Below are 17,692 nucleotides of genomic sequence, written 5' to 3'. Positions count from 1 at the left end.
GCCCACTGAGTTTTTTATACGTTCAAGTAATTTTACGTTTCAGCCACCCCATTTGACAAGCCAACCCGCAACCCGTCAGAGCCAACCCGTCTAGGACTAGGGTTGGGGTTTTGGGCTTGTACATTAACAGTACTAGGGCTAAGGCTGACTCTAACCCGTCCGTGGCTTGTCAAGCTAGGGCCGAGTTGACCCTAGCTTGCCCCGTTGACAGTTCTAATCTTAAAATTGCATATATATGGGATTTAGAGTTAAAAAAAAGTGGGTCCATAAATTCCTTGATAAGTTTCCCAACAAATCTTAGAGGGAGGGGTCGGACTCCATATAGAAGATTTGCTGGAAAATTGAATCCTGTAGGAAACGTGATTCCAAGGATTCGGACAACCAAACATATAGAGGAAAACATAATTCTACCAAATCCCCTAGACCCATGAATTCCACCTTTAAAATTCTATATCCAAACCCACAATTAAATTATTTAAGGCGTATGAAGAAAGAAAATCCAGATTTTATGTATGAAGTACAAGTGGATGAAAACGACCAAGCATGCAACTTATTTTGGAAAGATGCAAAGGCAAGAATAGATTATGAATTTTTCGGAAATGTTGTTTGTTTTGATACCACATTTATGACTAATAGATACGGCATGCCATGTGCACAATTTGTAGGTGTTAATTATCATGGAATGTCTATGTTATTTGGGATGGCCTTACTTGTAGATGAAACAACAGAATCATTTGTTTGGGCGTTCCAATCATTTCTTAGTGCAATGTCCGAAAAACATCCAAAAAATATTTTTTCAGACCAAGCCCAAGCAATTAGTAATGCTATAGAGCAAGTTATGCCAGATACACATCATCGTTTGTGTTTGTGGCACATATATCAGAATGCAACGAAGCATCTCTCTCACGTTTATGCAGCTAATACAGATTTCGAAAAAGATTTTCAAAGTTGCATGTACAATGCTGAGACTGAAGAAGAGTTTGAGACACTTTGGGTTTCTATGATTACAAAGTACTCTTTGTCTGAAAACGAATGGTTAACCAACTTGTATTCTTTACGAAACGGGCTCCTGTGTATGGAAGCGAATTTTTGTGCAGGAATGACATCAACACAAAGAAGTGAAAGTGTTTATAGTTTTGTTAAGGGTTATGTGAACTCCAGCCTCCGCATAAATGTTTTTATAACGCAATATGAGAAAGCGACTATGAATTGGAGGGAGAAAGAGCTTCAAGCAGATTATCGCTGTAAGCAAATTACTAAACATATTTTAGTATCTGCAGTATCTTTCGAAAGGCAAGCATTCAAGGTACGGTAAAACCTCTATATAAGAATATCATAGGGACCACAAAAGAAATATTCTTATATGGAGGTCTAACTTGAATAGACCAAAAAAAAAATTCATATGTATATTTGGGCATATTCATGCATATACATAGGAAACACGAAAATGTATCTAAATATATACAAACACTATTTAAATGAGGATTTTTATCATACTTATGTATATGCAAAATTTGTAATAAAACAATTCACATATATCACAATTATCACATCGAAAATTAGCAAATGAAATCAAATGAGTTTGAAGACATTCGTATTAAGTTGTGCATAAAAAATTAAAAAATTCATTTTGAAGCAAAACGAACTTGTAATATGGTTACAAGAATCTCTTCATCTTAATTTGATGTACGACAAGTATTATATATTTATAGTATGTTGTCAATTATTCTTATATGGAGGTAGTTTCCTTAAGACGGGACCAGAAAAAATTATGACTTATTTCAATAGGAAGCTTATTCTTAAATATAACTGGCCCAAGTCGGGACCATAAATTTTTATTCTTTTATGGAGTTTATTCTTATATGGAGTATTCCTCCGGAGAGTTTTTACTATATATACTTCTAAAATTTTCAAAATGTTTCGAGACAAGCTTAAAAAAATTGGTTGTTATTTGGAACATATTGAAAGTGAAAATGATTTGATTTATATTCATAAGGTGGAGATGCTAGTTCCCTTCAAGAATGACAAAGACCGCAAAGTGCATTTTGATTAAAAAAAAAAAAAGAAAGTAGAGTGTCGTTGCAATGGTTTTCAATTTACAGGCATATTATGTGTTCATGCATTGCGAGTACTTCTTTCGAGAAAAATATCAGAGATTCCTATGAATTACTTTCTTAAGAGATGGACTATGAAAGCAAGAGACGGTATTATTGTTGACAGTTTTGGGGCTCCAATAGTAGCAGATTACAATGAATCCTCAAGTGTGCGTTATAGTGACCTAGCAAATACAGCTCTTGTTGTTGCAATGAAGGGGTCCATAGATGAAGAGTCTAGTTCCATTGTAAGACGCCATTTGGATGCTTGTACAGAAGAATTAAACGACTACCAGAAAACTTTGAAACGGAGGCAAAAAAGTTCCAACAACAGGAAAGTAAACAAGCTGGTAATGTCAAAGGTCCCAAAGCCAAAAGAAGGAATGTTGATGAACAAACTAAAATTAGGGATCCGCCGATAAAGAAGAAGAAAGGTGACCATGATGGTAAGTACAAGTCGGCATTGGATATAGCTTTCAAGAAAAAAACTCCCAAGAGGGTACCCCAAAAAGACATTCAGGTAGTATATATTTTCTTTCTTATGTGCTTTGTTGGTTTTTGCTAAACAATAAATATATTTTCATTTACTTTTTGTTCGTCAAACAGGGTATCGATATTCCGCAACCAAACTCTAGTACTGGTGTTGGCGCCTCTGCTGCTGCTAATGGAAACAAGGGATAAGTTGATTTATAATGTCTTCCATTTGGATTCATTTTTAATACCTTTTGTTCCTAAGCCTTTGAATTTACTTTGTTAGTTTACATTTAGAGAGGTAGTTTCAGATTCGATTGGAATGATACATTATTTTCTGTTACTGCTGTAATGGATCTCAATCATTATACTTTGTATGAAACTTCTCTGTATCTCTTATGTTTTCACTTTACAAAATTCCATTCATTCTCTTCCCGAATATGGTTTATGCATACTAATGATTTCAAGGGCTAATGCTGGAGATATGGCATGTTTCTTTCTTATGTATTTCATTTACTAATATTTATTACGTATACTCAATTGTGTTGGTTGTTTGAGGATGTATTTTAAACATCCGTAGTTACCTTCGGTGTATAAAAAACTGGGCAAAAACTCTATTTGTTGTAAATCCTGCCAGCTGAGCTGAACGACATGCGTTTGTTTTTATTTTTTGGTTTGCTCTTTGTTGCTGAGTTTCTTGGCTACTTAACCATCATCCTAAAAGTCCTTGAAAAAATTTAAAAATAAATCTGGTTAATCTTAATAAATGGGAATTACGTTTAAAAAGGTAAGACAAAAAAATTAGAAATTCGTTAAAACTAATTATTCATTAACCCTTTTTAATAAAAGGAGACTTTAAATAATGCTAGGTGTCATCTTTATAGAAAGGTTTCATACTCTGAGTATGGAGCCTGTAACCATACTAGCCGAATCAGAATAAAAATCTGATTCGCAATGTTCCTTTATGCAAGAGTATCCGGGAGAAGAGTATTATGTGCAAGATGTTCCCGTTCATCCAAACCTGAATCTATCATCCTCATATCTTCATCACTGATATTGTTGGGTTGATTTTTCATGTGATTTTCTCAGCCAATGATGAGTGCCAAATATTGCATATTTCTACACCTTTTTATTGGCAATTAACTCATCTTTTGCGCTTTTAAAATCATATATTATCCCAAATTCTGTATTTTCATTGTTTTCTAGAATAAATACTTTTACTAATTTACTTTGTGTTTTTAGGTACTAAATTAATCTTGGATGAATGAAGAAGCCAAAAGAGCAGAGAATTGGTGACAATAGAAGAGAGACAACAAAGCTCCCACTAAAAAGCAGTGAAGAATGTTGTTTGCACCTCATCCATGGGTGAAGAATGTCGCTTGCACGACCTAAAACTAGGAGTGGGCTTGAGATATTAGCTTTGAAGAAGACATGGGCCTGAAAGAAGATTCCTCAAGAAGACCCAAAATCTACCAACCATTTGATTGAAGCTACACAACATCTAACGACATCTCCAATGGATTAATCAAATCTTGGTGTATCTGCCTATCACCAGAGCACCTTTTATTCCTCTCCTAGTCGAGCAGAAGCCAAACATCTCATTCACTTTGTTTTCTTCTTCCCTACAGACTCTGCAAAACCATCATTTCACATCCTTCCATCACTTCCATCCCCGACCATCTCTGAGTCCAGCCTCCCTCTCAACTGGCCATTAATAAAAATCTTAATCTCTATCTCTCTCCATCTTTTCTTCTTTTCTTATCAAGAACAGTAACCCTAGACTGTAGGATTGAGAGAGGTAAGATTAGGGTTAGCCTTAACAGCTGTAATACTAGGCTTGCAGAGATGAATTGAAGGAGGGACTTGTCAGAAAATGCGTTTTGGTGAGTGTGTATTCTCTAATTATCAAATTTAAGGGATTGAGAAGAAATTTGTGTATGAATAGGGGTTACTGCAATTTGTGTAATAATCTAAGATTGGTTGGATCATCTAGTTTTAATATAAATCGTGTTTTAATCATCTTCATCATGTTTTAATTTCATTTACTAGGGTTTAGATGAAGCCCTAGATTTCTGCTATGTTATTCATACTATTTGTGTTACTCTTGAATGCTTAAACTGTTTTAGGATAGATTTAATCATAGTATGTCAACATTTGCTCTCATAGTGTATGTCATGCATCCATTGTAGTTGGAATAACATTGTGTTGGTTGTACTACAACTCAAGCTTAATCCGATTGTTATTGATCCTTAGATTAGTTGTGCTTTAACTAGACAGTTAATGCTTTGGAAAGATACCTTAGTTGTGAATGAAATATCTTCACCCTTATCTGTTACAAGGACAAGAATAGTATAATTAGTTGAATACATAGAGCGGGTTAGGGGTGGATTTGACAATCCCAGTACCTTCATTCTCAGTGTTTACATCTTTGTTATTTACTTTCTGATTTAATATCTGCAATAATCTTGTCGTATCGACACAACAAACCCCTTTTGGTTACTCTTTGTTCGAAATCAATAAGACCGTAGTTTCAACTTTATACCTACCTTGTCCTTGAGGATCGACCTGTATTTGCACCTTACACAATTGGCACTGTGCACTTGCAGTCATTGCAGGTACTGTTTAGAGACCTACCAGTCAATTTCAGAAGCTAGGATTTCTTTTATCAGTTCATCATTTTGAATTTAGATGAGATTTTGGTAGTTGTGGTCGAGAAGAATGAGATTATCTTCTCTAGCATCCTCTCTATGTCTTTTTGTTCTTCTCGGATCGAGCCCATCTAGTTCAGTATCACTCGGCCCATCTAAGTAATCAGTCCCACCATTGTTTATTAGCAATTCCTCCACCTTGTGTGCATTTGCAGCATATATGTCTTGAAAACCATCCTCCGACATTCTAAAGATCCATAGATCAAAAGCAATTTCTTCACATCTTGATTCATCATGCTCCAAAACATAGTATTTCAGGCAGATAATCCTAGGATGCTTCTCAAATGGGTATTTAACCTAAACTTTTTGCTTTGCAGTTGTATATAACCAGCTCCCCATTTTCATTTGCTTCTTGATGTCTACTTCAACTTTTGCATTTATACCTTTCCTCTAACATAGTAATATGAGTTTCATTCACTTGGAATTACTCGACTGGTATACAAACATTTTTGTGTCTAATTTGTTCTCAATTCTCTATGTTGATAGTGCTCGATTTTGTACGTATTTTGTATTTTATGTGTATGTAGGTGTTTTTGGAAAATAATACCTCTTGTGGAAAAACTGCCTTGAAAAGTGATGTTTGCAACCCCTACCCCCACCCCCCTCCATAGAAAACTACTAAAGGCACCCTGGATATGTGTTAAAGGCGCCCAAATATTTTTACTAAAAGCACCCAATGAAAATTACTAAAGGCACCCATTATTTGGTTAAGGGCACCAATTATCTTGCGGGAAAACAATTATCTTTTCTGCGTAATTTGTTGGAGATTGTTTTCACGAGATTTAGTCGGAGTCTGTTGGAGTCTGGATAGATTGAAGCTTGTCGCAACTAAACAAACAGGGTAATCAATTCTTGCATATGAAAGAGAAAGGTTTCCAGTGATTATCGATTAAACCAGGAAAGAAAACATTCTCAGATTTTGTTTGATTTTCTTTGGATATATTTGGAAGATACGTATTGACTAAAAAACAATATTCTTTCCTGAGATTTTATTCTGGAAGATTTGGAGTGTTTGGACAACTCAAAGACGCGTGAAAAGGAACAAAATAATCTGGCAGATATTTTTCCTGACTGTGAGAAGATTTGGGCATTTACTCGAGAGATATCTATCCTGGAGGTTATAAATCGAGTTGGGAGAGGTCACAAATGGATTGTGGAGAGTTAGGAGAGGCTAGGGAGTAGATAATCGAGAGTTACAAAATCTCTATGCTGCTGCCATTGAAGAAGAAGAAGAAGAACGAGGAACATTGTATTGTTCAAGACAATCTTTTAAAAATTGTCGTCTTTTCCTATAGATGTAATGGTCATTTCAGTGAATGTTTAACAGTTACAACGACATTTTGTCTTTATCGTTCTTTGTAACAGTTGTTTTGCAATGATAATTTACGTTGCATTTCTCTGTTTAGTATATTTTCACCTCTTGTAAACACTTTTGAGCAATGAATATGAATTTTGAGCGTGTTTCACGCATGAGGAGCTAAACTCCATCACTGGGGCGACGGAGGAAGCCATTTTTCCGAAAATTATGTGGTAATTTCAATTTAATTAATTTTCTGCAATTATTTTATGATTATTTGCACTAAGTTAAAATTGATTAAATGATTTTTATTAATTAGTTGTGTTTTCTTTTGATGATGCGTGTTTAGTCTAGGGATTTTGATGCATCGTGCTTGCGATTAACAATTGATGTTTTGAAAATCTATTATAGGAAATAATTTAGATTCACAATTTCTTTTGTTGGAGCTATATTGTCTAGAATTGCATGATAAATATTAATATTGAATCACATAAATACTGGTGAATGGTGGAATCCTTAGCCTCGGTACTCTAAATTATTTTGTTATAATCTTTGTTTAATTTTCTTTATTTTTAGTATTTAAAATTAAATTAGAACATAATCTCTACAAGTCTTAACGAACCACTATTTCTTACCACTGTAAAAACTCGATCATCGACCTATATCCAAGCAAAGATTTTCAATTATTCCAGCGACAATATGCTCAAGTTGAAACTTTCTCTGATAATCCTTTATATGATTGTGATGATGGTTTAGAGGAAAGAGTTTACCCTGAGAATACTGTTTTAGAATCTAGCGATTTAGAAACACTAGTCTTAGAAGATGATAAACTCGTAGAAATGAGTGAGGATGAACCCAACTTAGAAGAATCTATTGACCATTTCCAGGAATATGATGATCTAGAAATTAGGGAAGTTGTGACTAGTCTTTCTAGAGACACAGAAAACTCTAAGATTGGGGGTGATTATCATTCTCCGTGTGCTTTAACTCTTAGAAAGTACCTTCCTGTAGGACTTGACATTTGTGCCTCAACCATCTTACAAGATTATCTTCATACACGTTTTCCCGAACCTAATGATGTACAGAAAGAAGCTCAGTTGTTAGAAACCCATCCTCTGGTTGATGTGGTTAACCCAGGCTATGATACCAAGATTGACTTTTTTTTCCCACCAAAAACTTTTCTTCCAATTATGGGAACTTTTGATTTTAAGATGTGTCGGTTATTAAGTTTTGAGACTAAACCTAATCACTTTAGGATATTAGGGTCGACACATTTTCTTAAGGAAGACCACCTCTTTCATTGTGGTCAGCTGTGTGAGTCAAATCTAATTGACTTAGAGGATCCCCAATTATTCAGGTTGTTGTTATGTGCTTCTAAGTTCTTAGTTGAGTTTTTCCAGACTCTAATACCTGAACCGGATCTTAGCTTTGAGGAAATCCAACCGATGAAAACCTGTTATCTAGACCCAGTTATAGAACCTGAACCTGAGCCACAACTAGATGTAGTTGTCTTAAACAAGGGTATGTTCGGTATCTTTTTGGTCTGTTGCAGTTTCCTCTTCTTGTGGGTAATAATTTTTGATCCAGATGACCCACAGTTATTCCGACTACTTCTATATGATTCTATGAGGTGACTAATTCCTTCCGATGTCTGGATGAAGACTTTAAACTTAGCACTTCTTGGGAGGTAATCCATGCTCAAGCAACACGATAATATCTTTCCTTAACTCTTTTGCTTCAAGTGGTAACAGTTTCTCCTTGTTCATGCTTTTAATTTTATCTTTAGAACATTGAGGACAATGTTAGATTTAAGTTTGGGGGTATGGGAGAAACTTTTTAGTTGCAGTATAAATAAACTCCAGAGCCTAGAAATTTATGCCTATTAAGGATAGCACTAACCTATCTAAGTGGATGGAAACATCTTGGTTGTAGGAGTTGAGGAACCAATCTGATTAGATGGAAACATCTAAAAAGTCTATTCATAAAAGCACAGAGCTCAGGTGTTAGAATAAAAAAAAAAAACATGGTAGTTTCGCCATATCTCGTTGAATCCCAATCCTTCTGTTTTTATTTTTTAAGTGATTTGGTGGGGCACACGATTCAAGTTGTTACCTTTGCTAGGGTGAAATAGGGTGATTGAGATACCATAAAAAAAAAAGACTAGACCATCAGACCAATCGGAATAAATTCAATAAAGTCGACCGCTGGTGCCCTTGTATATGCCAGTTGTGTTGACCTAGAGTTAGGATTATCGACCGCTGGTCCCTTTGTATATGCCAGTTGTGTTGATATTAGTCTGACGGGTATCTCAGTCCATTAGGATAGGTTCATCCTGGCAGAGGCCTTCAGACAGATATGGGAAACACCGTTCACTTTAAACCATCTTTTTCTTTATCCATCTTCTTAATCTTTCCATGTGATTGGTTGACTCCGGTTATGATGTCCAGAAACTATCTGAGTAGAGCTCTGTCACTTTATATGAATTTTAGTATGCTTGAGTGCAAACTCGTGTACAACAATTGGAATTTCGCATCAGGGTACTTCCTCCTGTAGTCAGTGATTGTATGCCAACCAATGAGATTCTTTAGTGCCTTCCAAGGTTCTGCGTAGATAGCTAGGGTCTAGAGTAATGGTTTTGTGGGTACACCTCTGGTAAACCCTCCCGAAATTAACTCGGTTTTATTTTTTATTAGTTTTGCTCGAGGACTAGCAAATAATAAGTTTGGGGGTATTTGATAGACGCATTTATGTGTCTAATTTGTCCTCAATGTTTCATATTGTTAGTACTCGTTTTCGTCCTTATTATGGTGTTTTGTGTGTTTGTAGGTATTTTTTGGAAATAAATATTTTTAGAAATTTCGGCTCGAAAAGTTGCCCGGGGCACCCTTGGAGGACACGTGTTATTCGGACTCTCACCGTTGGTTAAGGGGCACCTTCTTTTCTATTCGCACCCCAGCTGTTGGATAAGGGACAACCCTTTCTTCTTCGTTTAAATTTGTTTTGGCGGGAAATTTTCATTCTCAAATTGTGGATTTTTCGATCGGAATTTGGAGGGGTTAGAGGTTAACTCAATCGCTGAAACTTCATGGGTGGACGTGATATGACAATAGAAAGCTGGTATGGGTGTTCGTTTGAATCAGAATTGGCTCAATCGTGTCATGGAGTGAAACAGAGCAACACGTTCACCGGAGGAGTAGTTCACGGGTTTGCTTGAGTTTTGGAGAATTCGAGCGTGTTATACACATGTTAGGTGACTCGAACAACAGACAGGATCGTGACAAAGATAAATAAGGAGAGTTCAGCAGCTGTAGACGCGTGCAGGAGAGAAGAAAGGAAAGAAAATATATCTTCTTTACTGCCGAGTAATGGAAGATTATAGGAAGTAATGAGGCGATATTCTTGTACCTGTTGAGTATAAATTGGAGGCTTAGACAGAGGATGGAGAGTTGGGGAAGAGAATAGAGAGCTACAGAGAAGATATTGGACGAGTTGCAGAGAATATTTTTCTGCTGCTGTAGAAAACGAAGAACAGACTGCCAAAGACAGTCGTTTTCCAACAGTGACAACGACGCTTAGCCGTGGGTCGTAGAGCTACAGTGGTTGCGACACATAGTGACAGTCGTAGAAGCTACAGCGTCAGTAACAGTTTATTGTTGTATCTGTAACAATTATAACTGTTACAAAGGCTCTGTTTTATACCTTTTCTCCTTGTAAACACCTTTTTGAGCAATGGAAAATTCCTTTGAGTGTGTTTTCACCATGCGGAGCTAGACCCCATCACTGGGACAACGGAGGAAGCAACTTTTCATGATTGTGGTAAATGAATTAATTCTTTTATTGACTTTTTGCATAGATTTAATTGTTTTATGATTTATATTAATTATTTGTTATTTTGTTAGATGTCGCATGCTTAGTTCTAAATACTTCAGATGCGTCATGCTTTTAACTTACAAATAATATTTTACGAAATCTATTTTTTGCAAAGAACTAGAGTCACAACTTCTTTTGTTTGAGCTATATTGTCTAGAGTTAATGACTGAACCATAACAATATGAAAAGTAGTGGAATCCCGCGTCTCAGCCTCTCTTCATCTTGTGACAAATTGTGTATATATATTTTTCCTTATTTTCTTTATTAAGTCTTAAAACAAATTCTCAACAAATCTGAGTGAATGAATCATCTTACTACAACATCATTGAAAAATACCATCACCGTCCTGTATCCAGATTTACAATAGTTATATATTTCTCTCTAATAATCAATTTGAAATATTCCTGAATAGCATCAATGACACATATTACTGTTCAAGGCTATTTTCAAATGATAATCTTGAATCATAATTAAGGTCATAAACAATAAATTGTTCTTAACCAAATTCATAAAGTATGAACAAATGTTCTTAAGCTTAGTCAACATATTTTGAGAATAATTAACAAAATAAACTTGACTCGAAATTTCTGCTATTACTCGAAACTTTAGTAATAGGTGGTTCAGTGTACACTTACCTTTTGTTCATGAAGCTCTTCAAAAGCTTCGGTTGATTTTAGCCTTCAAACGGTAAAACATAGTGATGTCTGGTACTCAACTACACACTTTTATCCTAATCCGAGACTTGACTAAATGTAGACTAGAAATCAAGATATAGTTTTGATCAACTAAATTTGATAACATGTTTGAGATAGCAATACTTGTAGTTCGACCGAGCAATACTCTAACAAAGTCAAGTCATGTATTAGCAACCTCAAGCGGAAGGATGATGTCTTCATTGATGACGACACGTATTCAGATTCTTCAGGTCTTTAGAGTAATACTTGTATGTCTCAACATTTCTATACTTTCTAGTCTAATGAAGTTGAGTTTAGTAATCTAATCAAACGACTTATGAGTTTTGATATTAAAATATGATAACAAACCTTGACATACCAATGCTTGGTGGGTTTACCTAGAAATGCTCTAATAAGAATTTTCTCCTTTAAGTGTTGAAGGTTCCCCGCCTTGGCACGACGAAGGTTCTTCCCTTTTAAGCAATGAAGACTCTCTGCCAGCAATGGAGGCTTTTCTTCTCTGAGTGATGAAAGCTCTTTGCCTCGGAGTGGTGGAAGCTCTTCGGATCGGAGTGATGCAGGCTCTCCGGGCCTACCCATGATTCTTCTTGAATTAACATTTGTTTCTTCAGGAGTTGAACTTCGTCATCCTTTCTTAGGCTTCATACTGTTTAAGTTCGCAAGATCCTATGCATATCTTAATGGATGACCGCATTTATGGGCCTGAGTACCTCGACTAGGTTCGACATTTTGATAGAGTTATGATTTTGCTTGGATTACAAAAATTTCGAATTTACCCTTGGGTTATAAAATGATTGTTTTACCCTTGGTCCGAAAATCACCATTTACAATCACATAAATAACCATTTTTCCACAGAAGCACTAAACCACCAGATAGTCCTTCTGGATTCAATAAAGACATGATTCGGGTTTTCATACTGATTCCGGAGAAGCTTTGCTTATCACTTGACTTATTTTAGTTTCACATACACAAAAAAAAAACAATGTCAGGGTTTTGAGCTCGATTAAGTCGCTTAAGTGATTTATGGTATAAGAGGATTTACGTACTTATACGTTCCAAGATATGATTTTCATGGATTCGAGGTCGAAAAAACAAATGTATGATGTGTAAAATAAGAGATAACGACAATGCAATGGAGTACATGTAGTGTGAATGAGTGCATAGTGGAGTTTAAGCTTAATGAATAATGCAATGATTATAAAGGAAATAAGTAAGATGAGAAAATTATTTAAGCGGTATATGTAAAGAAAAAATATTACTTTTATGAGATTGAAAAGATGAATGTAGTAGTTACTTGAAACCCCTTTTATGTGATGGAAGCTTACTCATCTCCATGAGACCATGTGAGTTGTTTAAGAGGATGTGTTGTTACCAGAGAATGGTATTAGGAGGAGAGAACACATTCTCAAAAAGTACAAGAGGAGGTTCATCATCAGCTCTGAGTATTTTACCAAGTCTAACATCTTCAACATTTTCAGAACCATCCTTTTTGAGAAAGAAATCCAAATTAATGGCAACACCATGTTTATTAGGTGGGACGAAAACCATTATCTTGACAAATTTCATTGAGTCTTCTTTGCAACAGGAGCAGTCAAAGTAGAGATTTTTTTCCTGGATATTGCTAACTTTGCCAAAGAAATATGGCTTCTCAAGCGCTTTAGCTAGGTAATTAGAAGCACCTCTACGGGCACCCTTCGAGTGGTTGATGACATAATGGTCGGTACATATGCTACTTGGTTGTCTTTCATAGAAGAATTTGATCCATCGAGAAACCCCCGCATTAGTGATGGCTTTGACTCCTCTTTGCAATGGGAACGAGAGATCAAAGTTTACACAGACCTTAACAGGATCACTTCCAACTAGAATGGCATCTTTTGGTTCAATGTCAGTCACTTCTCCTAAAACTTCTCCCATCTTAGTTACAACAACTACGTTCATATGTTCTGGTAGTAGATACTTGAGTTGATTCCAAAATTGATGAAAGCCCCAATGTTTCTCAGTATAAACCATATCTAATATATAGTCATGTACAACAAGCATATATTCATTGACACTCCATGGTCTTTCCTCTACTACTTTGTTTAATAAGGACCAGTTACTGAACTTGAATATCATTATATTTGGATATATTTCAACTATTTTGATATCCTCAGGAGACATGAAAGGACAAGTGAAATTGATAAACGTTAACCTCTCAACATTTTGGTGACTTATTCTCCATTAAATGATGAATTTTCCAATTACTCTAGCTTCCCAGTTCGAGTCTTCTTCTTCTTCATTGTTGTCGTATTGCCGAACTACTACGACTTCATTCGTATCACCTAACTCAAATGTTGCCTTCATAAACTTGTTAAACAAATCATCCACTTGGCTTGAGCTTGGATTTTCAGCTTCCATGTTATCGAAGGAATTAGGGTTTATGATGTTGCAATGACAGAGATAAGAGTTATTAACAAAGGATATACTATGATTAGGCGCGAGGAAAAAGATACGATATGAATGTTTGCAAATATTCAGGCTAACTAGAAGAAAACAGATTGATATCATGTCTGCCCTAAAGAGGAAAGTACTAAATCTATCTATTGACCAACCCAGTAAAAAGAGAAAACATACATTCTGTTTATAACTAATTTTTCGAAATTTGAAATTTATTGAATTGATTGGAACACGGGATACATCAAGACCGTAACTCAACGAGTTGAACCTGGAGCAACTCTTATCACCCCTAACACCATTGATACTTTCTAGCAAACACTTGTAAACATACTCAGCAAATGCCGTGATCACAACGAATAAACAGGCAAGCACCATTTAAAATGAAGCAAACTGCATACACATATTGGAGAATTAAACAAAGTTAGTTACACAAAATGAGAAATCATAAAGAACAGGTGAAAAAACAAGTAAAACAAATTTTCAAAGTGTTAAATCAAAGAAATAGAAAGATAACAACAAAAGAACAAGATGATATCCAGTAAGAATGTGTATAAAATGAAAAACATATTGTAGGGCCTACGGCCCATAGATGTGCGGTCTAACTAGAACCAAGGGTTTACCTTTACATGTATATAAAGAATATGATATCCATATGCATGTAACCTGATTATTCTACTGAATAGAATTCCCTCTCTTTCTCTGCCTCTTTGTCTTCTTCTCTATACTGCAACACGTTGTAGATGGTGGATTTTCGACAAGGGCTAAAATCGTAAACTCGTAATTGTACGAAGCTATGATCCAACAATCAGACGTGAGTATTGAGACACGGGTCTCTCATCAAATTCTCAATGGAGAGTACTTTCTCTCGGAGTACATTTAGATATGTAGTCTCACGACTGGACAACGACATATCTCATGAATAATGAACACTTTCAGTGATTATTTCTATATAGTATCACGAGATGGACGGATCCTAGATAGCTTGCTTTGCTAGTATAGAGCGATAACGTCTTCAGGAACAAACAACGAGTTTACCCTGACTATATAAAGGATATTACTTGCCGACAAGCTCATATCGGGATAATTAATGCTCCTAGATAGTTTGCTCTGCTAGTATAGAGCCACAAAGTTAATTATTCCTAATTAAGATTAATTCTGTCGTGACATTCACTACTGAATTCCCAGAATAATCTATTATTGCTCCTATTCCATGGTCGAATCCACGATTGGTCCCATGGAATGGCAATAACAATTGCTCCTATTCCAAGGTCGAATCCACGACTGGTCCCATGGAATGGCAATAAACAATTGTTTTGATTCTATGATCGAATCCACGACTTGATCTCATAGAATAGCAATAACTATATTATCTCATTACTCCGATTTCATGATCGAATCCACAACTGGTCTCATAAATGGTAATAGAGAAATCTTAATTACTCTGATTCTATGGTCGAATCTACGATCCCATGGAATGGTAATGCTCACTTTATTATTCTGAATTCATAGTCGAATCCTCAGCTGATCCTATGAATTAATAATAAACATCTTATTACTCAGTTTTGTGAATTATTCTCCACTGAATTCCACAATTAGTAATAAATAATCAACAACCGGGCGTCTGAGCTACCTCTAAGTAAACCCCGATCCAAATGGTGAAAGTGTGTTCAACGACGATGCACTAACAGTCACCGCTCGATCGAGTATTTCAAAATACAACGAAACGATGAACCTATGCAAAATAGGGAAGAAAATAATAAATAATTAAAAATATTGACCAAAGTGCTGGGAACACGGACACACGACCGTGTCGTGGTCAGTCCTACGCCAGTTTTTATATTTTTAATACATTATTTTCCATGATTTGATGAAAATTCTCTCATTTGATCAAATCTCCTTCGTCTCGAGGAAACTCCTCGGTTTCATGGTATTGTCATAAATCCATAAAAAATAATATAAAATTAAGGAAAGGAGTGTGGGGCGTGACCATGGGCCAACCGGCCGTGCCTTGGTCCCATCCGGCCCCACACCTCACGGTTCCTCATTATTTTATTATTATTATTATTTCTCTAATTTCATGAAAAAACTGCTTGATTTCATGGTATTTTGCACAAATCACCAAATAATAATAAAATAAAATAAATTATGAAAACTTGTGGGACCGGGACCTGGCCGGCCGGCCATGCCCTAGCCGTCCCACACGCCCCTTTGTTTTATTATTATTTTTATTTTCCTTGAATTCATCAAATTCCTTGATTTCATGGTATTTCTCTCAAATTAGGAAAAATTCCCTCAAATCATGAAAAAATACCTAAAAAAATATTAAAAATTATGAAAACTCGTGGGACCGGGCCCTAGCCGGCCGGCCGCGCCTCCATGGTCCCACACGCCCTTGTTTTTATTATTTTAATTTTTTTTTTGCTTCCCTGAACTCATGAAAACTCCTTCAATTCATGGAAACTCCTTAAATTCATCAAATTTCTCAAAATTCATGAATTTTTCATAAAATCATCAAAATATTATAAAATTAAGGAAAAGGCACCACGTGACCGTGGCCACAACCGGCCGACCATGCCTTGGCCTCGGAAGTCCCACGCCTTCTTATTCCTTATTTTATAATTATTTTCCATCATCTCATGGTGTTTTCCTCAGTTTCGTCGAAACCCCAATTTTGGCATATTTTCTCGAATGGATGCTCAATTGCACGCCAGAAAATATCAAAATTCTCAGGACTGAGACGCGGACGCCTTGGGGACACGAGCGCGCTATCCTGATCGACCAAGATTGGATATTTGGCTTACAGAAGCCAGTCCCATCAAGTTTCACAGTTTTGACCTAATTTGCACAATTGCACGTATTAGGTCCAAGACTCTTCCAAACACTTTGGATTTTCATGAAGTGATCATCAGGTGGTCACGTGACTACCCAGGGCCGGTTTCTTGACCCCATGGTCGGTCCCTCACTTCGTCATAATTAATTAGGTTTTCTCACCTAAGGATCAGACGAGCATTTTCGAATAAATGATTAAACCAACATTTAATCATTCTTTCACCAACAAATCGTCAACTCTTCAGGAGTTCTTCGTATTTTCTCACGTGAGCATATGGACACTACATGGTTGATCCACGGTCCCATGTAGCCGCTCCTTCCTTTGTTTCATGATTAAATTTCTAACAAATCATGAATTGATCATCAATCGACCAAATTAGGGTTTCTGAGTCCAAGGACCATGCTTCCAGACTCCAACCTTAATAATTCTATGACGACCCCATGGTCATTAATATTATTAAATTATGCTCGATTCTACACCAGTACTTTAATTAATATTTTTGATCATCATTAGATGAGCAACACTAGCTCTAATGATCAATATTTGCTCAAACCAAGGAATATTGGTTCAACAATCAACCAATATTCGAAAATTCATCGAACGAGCAATACTTGCTCACCTCATCATGAGAATTATACCTCTGTCTCAACAGACACGTTTAAGGTCATGAATCTCAGAATATTTCATATTCAACTCATCAAATACATGGACTCATCATCCCATGAAGTCAACAACTGACTAACTAAAATCACGTCTGCCCTACAGACTTCACGATCACACGAGACATCAATCGTGTCACTTGGGGGGATATCAACTAGGGTTTTGGTCTGGCGGTCTATGGCACGTGTGTTCATACACATGTTGGAACGTGAGCAAGTCGTGCAATCAGTTGAAGGAGTTCACAAAGTAGTGGATGGAAAATCGACCAAGTCATCATACGATAAGCAACTGGTCTCAAACAAGATTTCCATTTCCGCACTCTTTCATCCCATCAACTGTCACACTTCACGGAATCATGGTGTCTAAAATTCCAGCAATATAAATAATTCTTTGAATCATGATTGAATCATCAGTATCAACAGTATCATAAATCTCACGTCTCATCGACAACACGAGATCATCAACTCATCAATTGAGCAATTACTCTCAACTGAGAAATTTCAATCATTCAGAACTTATCACATTCAGAATTCACAACACACCGATAATCTTTGATTACCATTGATTCCACACATTTCTCAGCTTCCCTCCTACAGATCAACCCATTCTCTTTTGTGACCGAATTTACTCT

General features: G+C 36.2%; 1 protein-coding gene across 1 annotated transcript; it reads left to right on the top strand.

Moving 5' to 3' along the window:
* The first annotated feature begins 484 nt into the window (after positions 1-484).
* Positions 485-1,315, top strand: LOC113279121 (protein FAR1-RELATED SEQUENCE 5-like). The gene has a single exon (XM_026527828.1). The coding sequence runs from the start codon at positions 485-487 to the stop codon at positions 1,313-1,315; it is 831 nt and encodes a 276-aa protein (XP_026383613.1).
* Positions 1,316-17,692: the final 16,377 nt, after the last annotated feature.

This window comes from Papaver somniferum, chromosome 5 (genome assembly GCF_003573695.1).
Source record: "Papaver somniferum cultivar HN1 chromosome 5, ASM357369v1, whole genome shotgun sequence".
NCBI classification, from domain to species: Eukaryota; Viridiplantae; Streptophyta; class Magnoliopsida; order Ranunculales; family Papaveraceae; genus Papaver; species Papaver somniferum.
This window is presented reverse-complemented; position numbering and strand designations above follow the sequence as displayed.